General features: G+C 36.8%; 1 protein-coding gene and 1 non-coding gene across 2 annotated transcripts in view; one reads left to right on the forward strand and one right to left on the reverse strand.

The window, feature by feature from the left end:
• LGR5 (leucine rich repeat containing G protein-coupled receptor 5) overlaps positions 1 to 16522 on the forward strand; it is a 92040-nt gene that overhangs the window by 52351 nt on the left and 23167 nt on the right. Inside the window, exons 5-6 of the mRNA XM_062567781.1 lie at positions 11167 to 11382; positions 14280 to 14351. Coding sequence (XP_062423765.1) covers positions 11167 to 11382; positions 14280 to 14351 — 288 coding nt within the window. The remainder of the gene's footprint in view (positions 1 to 11166; positions 11383 to 14279; positions 14352 to 16522) is intronic.
• Positions 8225 to 8296, reverse strand: TRNAP-CGG (transfer RNA proline (anticodon CGG)). The gene has a single exon. It is a non-coding gene; the product is annotated as a tRNA-Pro (tRNA).

Genomic DNA, 16522 nt, shown 5'->3' on the forward strand with positions numbered 1-16522 from the left:
AATCCCAGATGACTCCTCTTTTTTTTTTTTTTTTTTTTTTTTTAATCTGGTATATTATTTTCTTTTTAAGCAATACTGAAAACACTATTAACTCATGAAACAGAGTGTACTAAAGGATGCTTAATTACAGTCTGTGCTTCAGGCAGGCCTCCATATTTATATTTCTTGACTGTGCTATATTGACTCAGTCCACAAGCTTCAGTTTTAACAGAACTGCTGCCAAAATTCCTAGACCAGGAGTGAGTATTGGCTGATTAGTGGTATTAATGAAATTTTGATGAGCTTCTGCCTTATGACATAAGAATGGTTGTACCAGGTCATGCTAAAAGCTGATCTAGCCCATTATGCAGTCTTGAACAGCAGATGCCTAAGGAAAAATAAAAGGTCAGGTAAAGAAAATTAATCTATTTCCTTGGTTTCCTGTCTCAGCTGCCAGACATTTGCATTCAAGGGCTTACTGAGCCCATAGTGGTTTCTTAGTTCTTAAAGGATTTTACTGCATGAGTTTGAACAATTACTTTCAGAGTCCATCCATAATTTTTTGTGGCAGTGTATCTGCTGATCAGCTAATTCTGTGCAATGTGATAAAGCACCTCCTTTTATTTACTTAGAATTTTCCACCACATTCAATGATACCTAAACGTATCAGGAGACTCTGTGAATAGCTGTTCCTTGTTGATGTACTCCAGATTTTATAGACCTCTGTTATATCTCCATTAGTCATGTTTTTCAGTCATGGACTGCTGAACTGTTTCATATGTGGGAGCTATTCCTTTCTTCTGGTCATTCTTGTCACTCTTCCCTGAACTTTTTTTCCTCACTTCTCTTATATTGTATTTGAGATGATTCAAAGGGGAAATCAGACTTGCACGGAATATTGACAGTGTTTGCATGCGATAGATGTGGCACAATGATGCTTTTTTGTTCTCTTTCCTTTCCTATTAACTCCACAATCTTAGTTTTGTTTTTAACCATTGTTGAACACTGAGCTGTTGTTTTCATATGTATTTATTACAACGTAAAGACCTCTTTCTGGCATGTTAATAGCTACTTAAGAGTTCCTCTTATATGTTGGGATTGCCTTTTTCCCAACTACATTGCTTTACATTTATCTACACTGAAATCCATCTGCCATGTTATCACTTGGTTACTTCAGTATCATGACTTCCTTCCACAGCTCTTGCAACACTTTGCGTCCACTAGATTGCTCTTCTTGTCTGAATGCAGGATGCAATAATTAGGTTCTATTTGTGAATTAGCTACAGATGTTCATCATTGCCTGATACAAAAATAATAAGGGCAAATTTTTCTAAAATATATGCTAATCTTGAATGTGAAGCATAAGATGTCTAAATGACAGAAGACAGGCATGCAAATTCTTTGGAAGGAGGAAAATGCCAGCTGGCTACTCTCTGTGCTTTAGCTGGCCACCTCAAACTTCCACAAAAAATATTTTTAAATGTAATTATTTTCCTAAAAAGTTCCTAATGTAGAAGTCACTAGAAAAGTTCAAATATCTGTCATAAAAATTTTTCCTGCGGTATGTAGGAACATAGCAGCAGCCTCACGGATAAAAGTTTGATGAAGACAAGGATACAGTGAGCATGGATACCACACTATCTAGTCTGGTCGAAGTTGAGATAAATCTGTCGGTGCATACTGCATTGAATATGCTCTCTTTTTTATGTTTATAAAGGAGATCCACCAGGTAGTTAACCTCTTTTACATACTTTCAGTTCAGCCAAAATCTTAAGAACAGAATTAATGAAATGAATGGGTTTTCAACAAAATTGTCATTTGTAAGTTACCACTACACACACATTATAAGTATTACCTCCCAAGTTTTTATATCCTTCTTGAAAAATATTTACATCCTTTATACACAAAGGGTTCATTAAGGTTCCTAAAAAAGTAAAACAGCCTTAAGAATTAATTATCTTATAATTGTTATTTGGTCAGTGCCTTTTTTCTTTATTGACCAGACACAGACTGAAATATCTGAGCCATATACTTTTGAGGTTACAGTTCTTTCCTTTGATCTTTTTAAAAGTCATGAGAAAATGCAGGTCTAGTAACTATATTAGATTTTCTTTCTACTGAACAAACAAAAAAATCTTACTGAGATCACATCATTCTATACACATTCTGGACCAAAACACGATAAGCCAAGCAAACAAGCGTTCCTTTGTTGCTCTGAAAGAAACCGTTGAATTTTCTATAGAGTTTCTAAACAAAATGACAGTCTCACTCATTCTTTGTTGCAAATATCTTTCCCTGAGGTGAGGAAGAAGTTGAAGAAGTAAACCATAGTTTATGTAGTCTGTGTAAAGGACTAATATCCTGTGACAGAATCAAAACAGAGGGAGAATAGTAATGGCCAGTAGAAACCTTTAAACAGCTGTGTAGCAGATCCAAGATAGACTGATATGGGTTTGTACAGAAAAGCTACTATCAGCTGAAAGACGATCAGTGGCAAAAGAGACCTCTTTGAGGAAAAGAAAACTATTTTTCTTTTGTTTGCTTAAACTAGGTTGTGCCTGTAAGATAAAAGTGTGCAGAGATTCAATTTCTTGTTTCACAGAGTCTAGCAATCTTCTGTTCACAAGGTGACTCTTGCATTGGTTTCTGATTTACAACAGGAATTATTTCATGAAACCTTTGAAATAACAAGAGTCTTTTCAAGAGTGTAATTAAGAGGTTAAAAGCCTTCACAAAAACATTTTCTATAAGACAGCAAGTTCTTGTATTTATTATGTTTAACAATATAGCCTGGCATGATTTGTGGAAGCCTTATTAACCCTTTTCCTCAAGCTAGGACAGTTGCAAAAAAAGAAAAGAAAACTGGTGACAGAACTCAAAACTCTTCCTTTTGTACTATTCATTTAAGAAAGACAATCATGTAGAGGGACAAGTTATACTAATTGTATTATTGCCTTAATTAATATGAAGAGAATTGTGTTAAAATATTTTTATGTAAATATAATTGTATGTGTATATGTACACACATACAGATTTTCCATGATCACTCATAATATAAATTCATCACATTTTTTTGCACAAAGAAGTACTTCTGGATGATGTTCTTTCCTTATATTTCCAGGCTCAGTATTGACAGTCTAAGTATTGATATTGACAGACAAGACTAGTTGATGTAGTTGATGTTAGATGGCCTGTGGCACATAAAGCAAGAACTAATATATTGCAAAGATCAGAAAATGTTCCTTCCTCTTTCTCATTCATCCAAGGTGTAATACTATTCACATGCTGAACAGAGTCATATATACTCATTAATTTCATAAGGCTTACACTTTCTAAAAGACTTGAACTACCTTTAAAAATAGATCACTCTTCTTCAGGCAGCAAACATTATTTAATAAATACTATAAAATGAGAAATGGGCACAAAAAATAAAATAACCAAAAAAGCCAAGAATTTGTTCATTTCATCTTGAGCAGCAAAAATTTGTGAGAAAAACCTGAATATTGTTACCTTCAAGCAAGCAAAGTGTATTTTTATGTAACTGAAACAAAAATAAGACTAAACAATATTAAAATCTTTTCCAATTGTATAAAAATCTTTGTAGTTCAGTAGTCAACAATAGTGACATTCTGCTTGGACAATGGTTGTGTAGGACTGGGATTCCCTTTATGACAGGAGGATTTAAGGAAGTAACTGCAACAAGTTGATTTTTGAGATGTGGTTATCTCCAAAGTCTTTAATATATTATATGGTCTGTAATTTTCCTGTGAAATCTCATATAATACAAATTATCAGGATTACTGGCTGTAACAGTGGAAATGATATTTATTTCTGTTAAGCCAAAGAGAGGAGAACATGTTCTCAACTACTATGACTGAAAGTGACCGACATACAATCACTGATGTGTTGCAACTTAGATCTTGGCAGCAGGGTTTGAAGTGTCACTTGAATGCTGTCTTCCCTATCACATTCACCTTGAGCAAATGTATTTCTTTAGAACTGAATATGAGTCTGTGGGTTTTAAATTTTCCAAGCTTCATTATCTCCAGTCTTGTCCACTGCTTTTTACATCAAGAAGGCTTTTAATGATTTTGAGTAGAACCGCATAGTCCAGTAACTTTTTAGATGTATATATTAACTTATTTTTCAAATATGGTTATTAATTAACAGCTTACTTTCTGGCCAACTGTTTTCACTAAATGTGTGTATTTGTTTAAATAATACCTTTTTTTTTTCCTATAGTGTAATTCTCTTGTCAGGTCTATGCCAATTCTAGTACATAAATTATGTCATTATAATTTAAGTATTTTATTTTTGAACAAGAAGGATTTGTCAAAACAAGCAATGACATGTCATTTATTTTTAAAAAACTTTGTTCCCTGAAAGAGTTAACACAAATAATTTTTTGTTACTAGGATAAGTTTGCAGATCTCTATCTGTAAATGTTACTAAACAAAGGAGGAAAGTGTGATTAACATTGACGATGGAGCAGCAAACCTTCTGCTCTTCTTTTATTACACTGTTGTAATACAACACTTTGCAGTGAATACTGCAGATGAAACTTCACTTCTTATTTATGTTCGTGTTCAAACATCATAGTTAATGAGCAGCTTTTCCTGTTGCTTTGTCAGACACAGAAATAACTAAGAACACATCAGATAGTATGTCACTGTCTATACCCAACCGGTCATCTTTAAAAAGAAGCATTATTTACAGAAATACACATCACCCGTTTTCTTGTAGAATTTGAGAGAACTTTAATAATAGAAAATAGGGCAGAATACAAGATAGCCCCTCTTCCAAAGAACTGGAAAGAGTTGATAAACCATCCCCTTGAAACCTGTAAAGTTTTATTTAGTGTAGCAGATAGATTGGACTTCACAGATAAGAAGATATGAAAATAGTGCCAATGAAATTTGTTTCAAATTGCCTAACAGAATTTTTAAAACACTAAAATTTTATTTTTAAGATAATTTTGATACTATGTGGAACAGATTTTTACATAAAAGGTTATGTGGAAATAGTCTAGGACATTCTTAGTCATTGCCTGGATGGAACAGGTCAGAAAATGGAATTTTCATCTCCTTCTCCCCATCTCTCCAAATATTTGACATTTCTAGAGAAGTTTCTGTTCTGAATCAGAATAAAGAACTGAAGGTTTCCATGAAACAAACTTCCAAAATGATTCCAATCTAGTCTTCAAATAGAAAAAAAAAATCAGAAATGTTAACTTTAAGCTATAATTTTTTCTAATTCAATGCTTATTCTAATAATCCTGATTTTTAGTTAAAAATCAACACTTTCCTGTAAAGACAAAATTACTTTGAAATTACATTGTCCTAAGAGAATTCTTTTTCATGAAAAGAAGAGCTTTAGCTAAAAGAAAAGAGCTTTAGCTGTGGTTTTCCACTGCACACCCCATGATAATGGAGCCTGCAAAAGGCATTATCTTTCCTAGGATAGCCAGTACCTCAGCAGTTACCCACAAACTCCCTGAGGAGGAATTTCCGACAGCTTAAATCAAGGTTATTTGTACCCATCATGCATCAATACACACATGCAAAGATGTCTCAAAACTCAGTATCTCAGTCTCCTTACTGTATTGCATGCCTTGTTCTTTTGAGCTGTTAGAACCCCATGACACACTGGACACCAGAAGAGGGGCTTAAACATGAAGCTCTAGTACAATGTTGGACCACCCCTCTCAGTTTCAAATGCTTTTCCAGCTTCATAGGCAGCTGTGAGGAAGACAAGATGCAAGGATCCTTCTACCATTTCATTTGGGTGCAATCCCTCATTCAACCAGCCTCAGGGTCAGACTATACTCAAAGTGAAGTGCATATAGACTGATCTGTCAGCAATTCCAGGCCACTGAGTGATGTTCTGTTTTATCCAGGAGAAGCTAAGCGGCATCTAACTCTTTTCTGAGCAGTTTCATAAGAGTTAAAATAGCCTGCTATATTTTCATTACTGAAGAGTCTCCGAGAGATAGACAAATTTCTCAACAAAAATCTTCCTGACTGGCTCAGCCCCATCTGGATATCACAGAATCATGGAATGGGTAAGGTTGGAAGGGACCTCTGGAGATCATCTCATCCAACCTTCCTGCTCAAGCAGGGTCACCTAGAGCATGTTAGACAGGGTTGCATCCAGACAGGCTTTGAATATCTCCAGAGAAGGAGACTCCACAACCTCTCTGGGCAACCTGTTCTAGTGCTCCTGGTATGATACATGTACTGCATATGTATACCACATGTGTGAGGAGGAGCAGCTGCCCTAGGAATGGTAAACAAGGAGGGGGTGACCCAGTATTTTAGAGGAGATCCTCCAAGGCACTGTAAAATGACACACTGTTGCTACAGCTAGTCCAGCAAAGCAAACAGAGCTTAGGATTGCTCCCGGGTCCTGGCCGTGACCGTCTACAGTGCTGCACTGTCAGCAGGGTCCCTGGCACACTTTTGGCCCATGCCAACTAATGTTTACCTGAACTGTTCCCCAGGGTCATTTGGCAGTTTGTACACCCCTAGGACCCTCCCAAGTTAGCACACAGCCACCTTGTCAGGAAAGCTGGGAGAGGTCACTAGTACTACATGGGCCACTCTGAGTCACTTGGCCACTGGACCTGAGAGTGTTCTAGGCACACATAATGCACTAGGTTAGGCATAGATTGTGTAGCATATTCAGCCAGAGTCCCGGGATAACTCAGCAACTCCTGCTGGTCCCACTTTTTCCCATCTTTGGGGATTTAGAATACCCAATGTCAGAGCTGATCTTGGTATGCAAATAACATTGCAACAGGCTGTTTGTGCTTTATACAATGACATTGTCATTTGGGTAATATCCCAGGCCGCTGTCTCAATTGCAGGTTTATCAAAATACCTGAACAGCACATTCGGATGTGAAGAGAAACACTAAGGAGAGAAATTCTGAGCTGCAGAGACCTCCCAAACATGTAAAGCTAAATAGTGGAACAAGAAAAAATGCTCCAAACCTTTTTTCTTCTGGTCTCATTGCTGCTGCGCAGGGTTCTTTGTATCAGTCCTATGCAGGCCCATACAGAGGCTGAGCTGAAAGTGAGATGTGGGAACTGCTGTGCTGGTGTGTTTATTAGGGTTTTACAATAGTCCTAGCATTTTCCCCTGTGGAGTGAAGGGGATATCCTGCTTAAAAGACCATGCTTGAAAACCAAACTCACAATAGCCAGCTATATTTTCATTACATCCACTTTTCAGAGTCAGTTTTGATGTCACTTTTGCAATTTCTTAAAATGGATTTTAGCCCAATTCATATAAACAAATTGCTGAGAACTGGTCTGTGGAGAGACCACCACAAGCTAAAAAAGACAATGGGGCTGAGCAAGATGACCTCATCTTCTCTCTTATACCATCCCCAGATGGGTCCCATCTCCAACCACTTTTTGTCATTGCCCTAGACCTTGCAGCAAGCAACTTGTTTGCTGCTCCTCACATAACAGAACCAGATCAGGAGAGGAGGAAGGTAGGAAGGTCTCTTCTCTACTGTGCTTGAAATCAGTCCTCATGTGCTCTTGCTTGTTTGCCTCTGCTGCCTATTACAGATATCCCCTTTTCCTTTGGTTTTACTTGTCCTATTTTAAACGTATATGTGAGAAGAAACAGTTTATCCTTGACCTTTTTTATGTGTCATCTTGGCTCATTTCCACTCCATTCCCTTTGTAGTATCTCTTCAGGGTCCCTTCTTACAAGAAGAGGCAACTCATGCAATAGATGTCTAGTTCAGAGATGTCAAAAAATTATCTGTTCTGACTGCCTCTTGCACACAACAGGCTACAGCCGCCTCCCAGAGGCCGCAGCAGACGTGAAAAGCAAAATAAAAGTTTATTAGCTGCAACAAGCTATCACAGGAAAAAAGCAGGAGAGACAAAGGCCATCACACTCTTCAGTCCCTGCAATGTTTGAAGTGATTCGGTAGGTTGAAACACCGATGTTGTTAGCAAATGAACTGTACTGAGTGTTTCAGGGGAATGCTCCAACAATCTCTGTCAGTCTGACTTGGGAGAAATTTGCCTCCTGATCCCACATCTAGCATTTGATTTCACAGAGTGGGTAAGGTTGGAAGGAACCTCTGGAGATCATCTAGTCCAACCCCCCTGCTCAGCAGGGTCACCTAAAGCATGTTAGACAGGGCTGCATCCAGGTGGGCCTTGAATATCTCCAGAGAAGGAGATTCCACAACCTCTCTGGGCAACCTGTTCCAGTGAAAACAAGGGCTCGTCCGGGATTTGAACCCGGGACCTCTCGCACCCGAAGCGAGAATCATACCCCTAGACCAACGAGCCAACGTGGTAGCTTTGAATGTGTGAGGAAGATGCACCTACAAGATATTAAGGAATTTTGTGATCAGTAGGTACATCTAGGTTGTAGCTGAGCTTACTCTTGATAGGAAAACTCAGGAAAAGGAAAAAACACAGAGAGGAAGGCATTTTTGTTGGTGCTGCAGAAAAGCAGTGGCTTAAAACTATCACTTCATGCTGAATTGATCAAAACAAATATGAATCAAATCTTTTTCAAACGTCGTCTTTCACCTGTTTCAGAGTACCAATAAATTAGTCATCTTCATAATACTCTATGAACAATATCTTCACATAATTTATAATGCATATGGTCATAACATTCACAATATATCAGGGGAAGAAAGAGTGGGATACAGTCCACATGGCTCAGGCATTTACTTTGAAAGGTTTGGACATTTTAAGTGAGCTCATGATGAATTTCATACAGGCTGTCTTACTTGTATGCTGCCTATCAGAAGAGATCAAGAGTTTCTGTTCTAAATTGGCTCTCTTTGGAATATAATAGCAGCTTTCAAACTCCCCACATGTTATCTATATATTTTAAATTATAAATAGGGTCATGTTTGTGAGTTAATGGGTTTAGTTCTTAAAGTGCCAAAACTTGATCAACGTGTAAAACAATTGGCTGAAAATGATGATTTTGATCAATGTTTTTTACATTAGTGTACATTACCTACAATATGATAGGAAACATAACCACTACTGAAATTTTTAATCTGCAAGCAGGAAAATGGTACTTGGGAATTTTAAAAAGATTAGATAACAAAAGAACACTTGAGGCAGTACTTCTTAAGAGCACTTGTAGGGTATGTAATCCAGTTACAGGGCTTACAGCACAAACCATTGTAGTTTCTTGTTTTCTTATTAAGTCTGTTTAAACAATAATCTAACTACCCAGAATCTCATTTATATTACTGCAATCCTATTTCTCCTTCTATGTTGTATATTTTATTTATATAACCAGGGATGGAAACTTAAACTACAAACAAAATCAATTCCTTAATTTGATACTAAATATGGGTAAGGTAAAAATCCTGATTGCACTGAAGATGATAGAATTATTGCCATTTTAGCCTTTTAGATCACACATAGGCAACTGACTGTTAGCTTCACTATGCAACCAAAGATTATATGAGTAACTAATTTGGAGTCAATGGAGAAGTCAAAGCTGCAAGCTCAGGCTTCATATGGAACAAGATGTTAACTGTAATAGTCACACATTTAGGCTGAATAAAGCCTCCATTCTTTAATCAGTGTAACTGTCAAACTAATGCAACTGTAACTTCTTAGTTTACATACCAGCATCACACAGGAAAGAAATTTACTTCTACCCAAACACAAAGAAACCTCATCTACTCATTCAAATTATACCTTATTTGAAAACACAGGCATGGCGTGGTTGTTGTCTGGGGAATACGGGAGGTATTGAGTATTTCATGAGTATTTCTAAACATTTCCAGCCTCACCCATTTGTTGACAGACCCTTGAGTTATTCTGGAAGCTCTGTCTCTGCTGCCTGCCATGTCAGTTATTATATTGAAAATTTAATTGTACAAGGGCTTTGACACTGAACTTCATAAATTTGTTCCAACTGACCTTGTCTCAGTTATTTGCCAGTCTGGCATGGAGCCTTAGCATTCATTATTTGTTCTCATGCAGTAGGTAGAAACAACATGAAGCAGGAGATAGAATGGACGTGACATTTTACATGACTGCAAATGAAAAAGCAGCTTTAAATAAAGAGATTATTATGCCTGCCACAAAGTGCACTACGTTTCTCTCAAACAGACTGAATTTAGTTTGTACAGAATTATTTTGTACCCTGATTGTATCTGCTTACTCAGTAGTGTTTTCAAACTTCTACTTAAATTTTGTATTCGTTTCACCATTCACATAATTATTCCTCTCTGCAGACATCTTCAACAGAAGTTCTAGAGAATGGCTTTTATGTTAGAAGGTACAAGTCACTGCAACACGTTAGAAGCAGGAAAAAGCATATCAGAGTTCAGATCACCATCTTGATGTTTCATGAAGTTTCAGAACTTTTCCCTGAAAATATCACAATGGGGAAAAAAGGGCAAAAGTAAAAGTCAGTGAAAATATGACATATTTTTAGTGCCTTTTTAAAACCTCATATTTGCAAAAGGATCAGTAGATCTATTCTTTAGTTACACAAGAGCAAGACATCACCTGCAGAATCTCGAGAAGAGCAGTACAGTGAGCTCCCTCTGTTGGCTCTACAGCAACCGAAGGGTATTTAATAACTTACTTTTCAAAATAAATATGTTAGCAGTACTGATCTTTATTAAAAAACATTTTTCTCTGCTACCAGAAAACATTAATTTCAGTGCTCATTGGAATCGTCGGAATAACCTGTATTTAACAAGAAGATGGTAAAAGAGCCTCAGGAATGAGTTTTATTTTTGGCTTTTAAAATGGGTACATAGCATATGGAAAGCCAAGTCACCTTTCAACTCTATGACTCAGTGATTTACAGATTATGTCATAGAATCTCTTACTCTGTTTCTTATACCTTTTTTTTATTCCATGCTTTCAAATGATTGACAGAAGAAAAAAAATCAAACCTTGTCCACAGAGGAACTGTGTTCAAAAATGATCAGCCTGGGCTTTCAGTGAATAGATAGCTCCAGTGAAGGAGGAATTGTGAACACGATACGACATCTCAGGGATTAGATTGCGAACAAGACTGAAATGTAGAATCTCCAGGAAATGAAAAATGGACGGGGCAACCAATGTCCTTCCTTTGAGGCTGTGTTCTTAACACTAACTTCTTATATCTATTGTGTGAATTCACTGTTCTTTTCTCACAATCAATTTTTTTCTCTTTCTTCTAGACGTCTGGATGCCAACCACATCAACTATGTGCCTCCCAACTGCTTCAGTGGTTTGGTCTCCCTTAGACACCTGTGGCTAGATGATAATTCTTTGACAGAAATTCCTGTCCAAGCTTTTAGAAGTTTACCAGCGCTGCAAGCAATGACACTAGCACTGAATAAAATTCATCACATACCAGACTATGCTTTTGGAAACCTCTCTAGTTTGGTGGTTTTGTAAGTTTTATTGGTTGCATTTTTTGCCACAATCTGTGACTTCTTTGCAAGGCTTTGGCCTCTTTATGCTAAATTCCTTCAAGATGCAATACTTAATTTAGACTTTGCTTGAGACAACCTTAAATATTCCCCTAGTCCCTCCCCTGTTGGCAAATGATAGGTGAATATCCAGGTTAGTTAAATGTCTGTTTTATCTTACAATGTTAGTATTACATTGATACTTCGGGCTATAAATCTAAAATCTCCCCTTTATTTTAGCACTGAGTTTAATGATACTCCTTTACCAAGAGATCAATCCCAGCAAAAGAGATTTGTAACAAAAGAGATTTGTTACAGAAGATGTTCTTTTCAAATACAAACTCATTTTTCTGCAGCAGTAGAAAACATTTTTTAAAAATAATCTTGGAAAGAGATTTTTTACATCTTTTTACAGTTAAACTAATATTTTTCAAATTGCTTGTTTTGATCTAGCTTAAATGTTTCCATCTCCAATGAAGAACTAAATATGGTGATCTTTCAATTCTCTTACAAAGTCAGCAAAACAAACAGGAATAGAAGAATTTTATGTCCTTTAAGACTCTAAGGGAGTATGTAGTGAAAGAGGGAAGATTAGAAAAAGCGAATGAACTGACAAGCTTTCTGGGTGACTTGGAAATAATTCTGACCAGTATAAATGTATGTATGTCCCCTCATAGAAAGTACATGTAATTTTGTATTTTGATATGTTCACATGCCAATACTGCTAAAGAAAACAGATGCAAAGCTCACACCTAAATCTGGAGGGAGTACTATAGAACATGGATTCAATTTTTTTGTCTTCTGGGAATGTACCAAGAGGTAAAACCTCCTAGACTGTCTGAAGAAACTGACTGACTGAGGAGGGGAACTGAAGGAGAGAAGTTATTTCAGGATACCTTAGAAAATGGTAGCATTACTAAAGAGAGAATAACATAGTCAAGATTTACAAGCTGTCTGAAACTATAGCGTGTAGGAGACAGCGTATTTTAGCATACTCTGACATAGGAATCTGATCCCGGGGAAATAGAATTACCTAGCACACTTTGGGGTTCTCTACTGAAAATTATACTCATCATCTGTGTCTAGTGCTTAATATAAACATTGTATAGGGCATAAAAATTAGGGGTAACAGCTTTGTAGTGCCACACAATTTTGCCTTCTGTTTATATGAAGTAAACTGAACTTCCGCATTATCAGTCTCCTACAGTTTAATGTCTTCAGAGAAGACTTCATTTGGTTGTCATTTGGTTGAGCTTCTAGACTTAGTAATGCTGAAGATGGAGAAAGTCTTGAAAGTCATTCTCTAGATACCTACCAGAAATACAGTGATATGAGGGCAGTTAAGAAATGCAGGAGAAGATCCCTTCTTTTGATGCCCTAACCATCTCTACTCAGTTATGCCCCATTTTTTTAGATCAACTCTGCTTATTTCTGGTCTTCTGATCTTATATTTATTAATGGAATTATTAATATTTAAATCATTCCTCATTATCTGCAACATCTGATATTTTTGGCTCACCAAAATCTTTGTGTGGTTCTGCTTTCTCCCATTTAGTATGGCAGATTTGCAACTCAGTGCAAAAAAAATCATGTCCTGTAGGAGTAGGATTGAAGCTATAGTCATAATTGGAATTTCGAGACCAACTGTTTAGACTAACTAGAGCATAAAAGGTCAATGTAATAGTTAAAAAAAAAAAAGAAAGAAAAAAAAAGAAAAAAAGTAGTAGTAGTTGATTAGGTTTCTTCCTAGGAAAGAAAAAAAATGATAAACCATTCGCATTTTTCACATTTTTCCTCTGAATCTCTGACTTTTATGGACTGCCTCCAAGCAGGTAGACTCAGTTTCTGCAGGTTCTTTAAAGCATTCGGAGAGTTTGTGTTCTTTAAAATAATTTTCAGAGCAGAATGAAGTGTTGAAAGATTTGTGCCTAGCAGCTCCCTATTCACAGCCCCTCTTTTCTTTTAAAGTGCTACTCCCATAGTTTCCCTCCACTATGGGGGTGCAGTGTCAAGAGTAAAATGAAAGAAAAGTCTGCTGGGAAAAAAGCATCCTTTCTAAAAAAGCACCCTGATGTTGCTGCAAGTGCTATCCACTCACATTAATGAGCTGCCCACAAAAAGTTCTTTTTCCATGTCAATCTAAAAAACTGAGAAATAGGCAGCATTCTGAGCCAGAGTATGAAAGACCCAAACTTTCAAGCAGGAAGGTTTGATAAAAATATAACTTATCTTGCAAGATAATAAAAATACTTTCAATTGTTGAACATTTGAAAAAGTAGCTGTGGATTTTTATTTTTTTAAAGAAATACAAGACACAGCACGTGCGAGATCGATTAGTTTATTCATCTCATTGAAGATACAGCTTTTTGTCCTAGACTTTGCATTGTCTGCTTTCATTCTGCAAGCCTAATACCCTAATACTTGTTTCCTATCTGTTTTATTATCCATCTCCTCACCTGCTTCAATTCTGTGCTGTCCCCTCTAACATCCTCTGAATATACATCTTCCAAACACACCTCACACCACCACACAGTTTTTAAGGCAACATGTTAATTAATCACAATGAGAATATGTCTAGAGTTTCAGAGTACTTAATATGCAAACCCCAGCCTACCAGGATTTACACTTTAAACAATCTAGGTGGTTTGAAAGCAAATCACTTCTATGAAACCAGATCAAAGCCTGCATGGGCAGGGAGATACCAGGAGGAAAGGCAAGGGGGAGATGCCTCCTATACATGCTCTTGCAAAAGCATGACTTGCATGTAATCAGTGCATGCCTGAAAATCAGTTTCTTTTGATTTAACCATCAAAATGTTTTGCTTAAGTCCACTATGTGCAACGTGCTTTCCTGACTGTGTGCTTGATGTTCCCCTGCAGACATCTCCATAACAATAGAATCTATTCCCTGGGAAAGAAATGCTTTGATGGGCTCCACAGCCTAGAGACTTTGTGAGTTGACCTCTTATTTGTTTCCTGCCTTTTTTTTCCAGTGTTTTCATTAATATTCTGAAAGAATAAAAATAACCTGAAAGCTAAATCTGTTTTTTGGGTTGCCTGATTGCTGCAGGATCTAAGTGATCATTCACAATGAACGTATATAACAAATCCTATTCTTGACTATTGAATCAGTTTGCCTTTTTAATAAGCATTGTCAATTAAAAAGTGGTTTAAAGGAGATTTGAAAACTGTACAAGGCTTTGAAAAAGAAGTGGGTACTCATGAACAGTTATGCTTGCCTAGGTTAGTATTGTTTGTCTTATTTAATCAGCAAAGGTAATAACTAGATTGGAAAAATGTCAAAACGAAAAGATTTAACATTAATAAGCTGTCTTACTGAAGGGTTGGTTATAGAAATCAGATAGTTTGATGTTTTTTAATCCCTGTAAAAAGTGAAAGTGCGAGGGAGCCAAGTGTATGTGTTTTAGAAGGGTGGAAAGGAATACTTCAGTTGCATCCAGTTTTTTTTCTTTGAAGAGCTCCATTAAAGAATGGCACTGGCAAAGATTGAAATTGTCTGAAGTTTTCACCATAGTTATGTTCAAGTCGCTTCAAATTTTTTTCTGCCTCTTCTAACGAAAGTTAATTCTACAGAGGAATGCCAAACAAGAAAGCGGTGCTGATATATTGTGCAGTGTATTTTGCCACAATTAGATGAGGAAAGATATTGTCCACTACAATAGACCCCAGAACCTCAAAATGCTACAGAGACAACAAAAGCTTGCATATCTTTTTCCCCTGACACATGCTATATCACCACCACTTGAATGTTCTCTAGGAATCTGACCTAGGTCCTCTGTCCTGACTGGGCAAATATCTAAGATTCACCCATTGTGAGGAGTGAGTTTATAAAGTATCAACAAGGGTAATGCTAATCCAAACCTAATGATTTGCTTTCTCATTCAGAGAAACACTTAGTACCCACTTTCATGCTTCACAAAAATCAGAAGGCAAGAAGTTTGGGCCTTTTTTTTTTTAATTAGTTTTGATTGCATTCATCTCTTAGCATTGCATTGCAATGTTACAATTTTGACTTTTAGCCTGCTGTGAATTGAAAGGAAGTCCCTCAGTGTAACACCGGTACACCGGAAAGGGGAACGGAAAAGGGAGAAGGATAATGTAATAGTTTGTTTTGGTTTTTAAAATGAGATTCACATGACATTTGTGTCAAAAATGGGGAAAAAATGAACAATGGAATAAGAAATTACAAACTCAGCCACCTGGTAGGAAAGATGAAAACACAGACGACAGCCTTGCACCTGGGAATATGTGTAGGTGCAGCCACTTCACTGTAATAGGACAACACAGCATTTGCAGCAAGCACACTGACTGGCATCTCACACTCCATAGACGAATTTCTAGATAGTTTCAAGATAATCTAAATAAATCACAGTGTAAATGATGGAAAACAGCTTTAGGGCCATTGGTTTGCATCAACACGTAGGTCTGGAAATCGCATATCACTGGACAGCAAAACCAAACTGTACATGCCCGTAATCTCTCTTTATCAATGAGTAGGAGAAAGATTTACAAGCAGGAAGGAAAGCCTTGTTGAGTTCAGACAGCAGTTTCCTGCCTGCATTACTTCAGCCTGATACTATTTCAATTTTAATCTATTGTAAACTGTGATTTGTGTTTTGCCCATTCAAAAAGTCACTTACTGAAGTTTTTCAGACAACATGGCTCAAAAAGCAACACCCAAGGAGCATCCCACTAAACGGGCATATCTCAGTTTTAGTTTCATTTTTTTAAGGCTAAATGATGCACATGTCATGCTAAGGGCAGCAGTATGTTTATAATCTCTTCAACTTAACAGAATGAGGTCTAATTAGCATTGCAGCTTGAGCATTCTTAAAACAGAGATCACTGGGCTAGTTTAAATACTATTTTTACGATTTATATGGTTAGAAACTTTCTCCATGTGAATATTGTCAAAACTCACAGTTAACAATACTGTTAATGATAACGTTGAACTTATTGGATGTTTTGCCACTTGATTGGGCCGGGGGAAGTTATCCCCCAATTATTTTTACCCTCCCAATTCCAATATCTCTTGTTTTTCTCACTTAGTATTACTTGGTCACACAGATGATGAAAAGAAACATCAGAGAAAAAAATGAAAG

Source organism: Rhea pennata, chromosome 1 (genome assembly GCF_028389875.1).
Source record: "Rhea pennata isolate bPtePen1 chromosome 1, bPtePen1.pri, whole genome shotgun sequence".
NCBI classification, from domain to species: domain Eukaryota; kingdom Metazoa; phylum Chordata; class Aves; order Rheiformes; family Rheidae; genus Rhea; species Rhea pennata.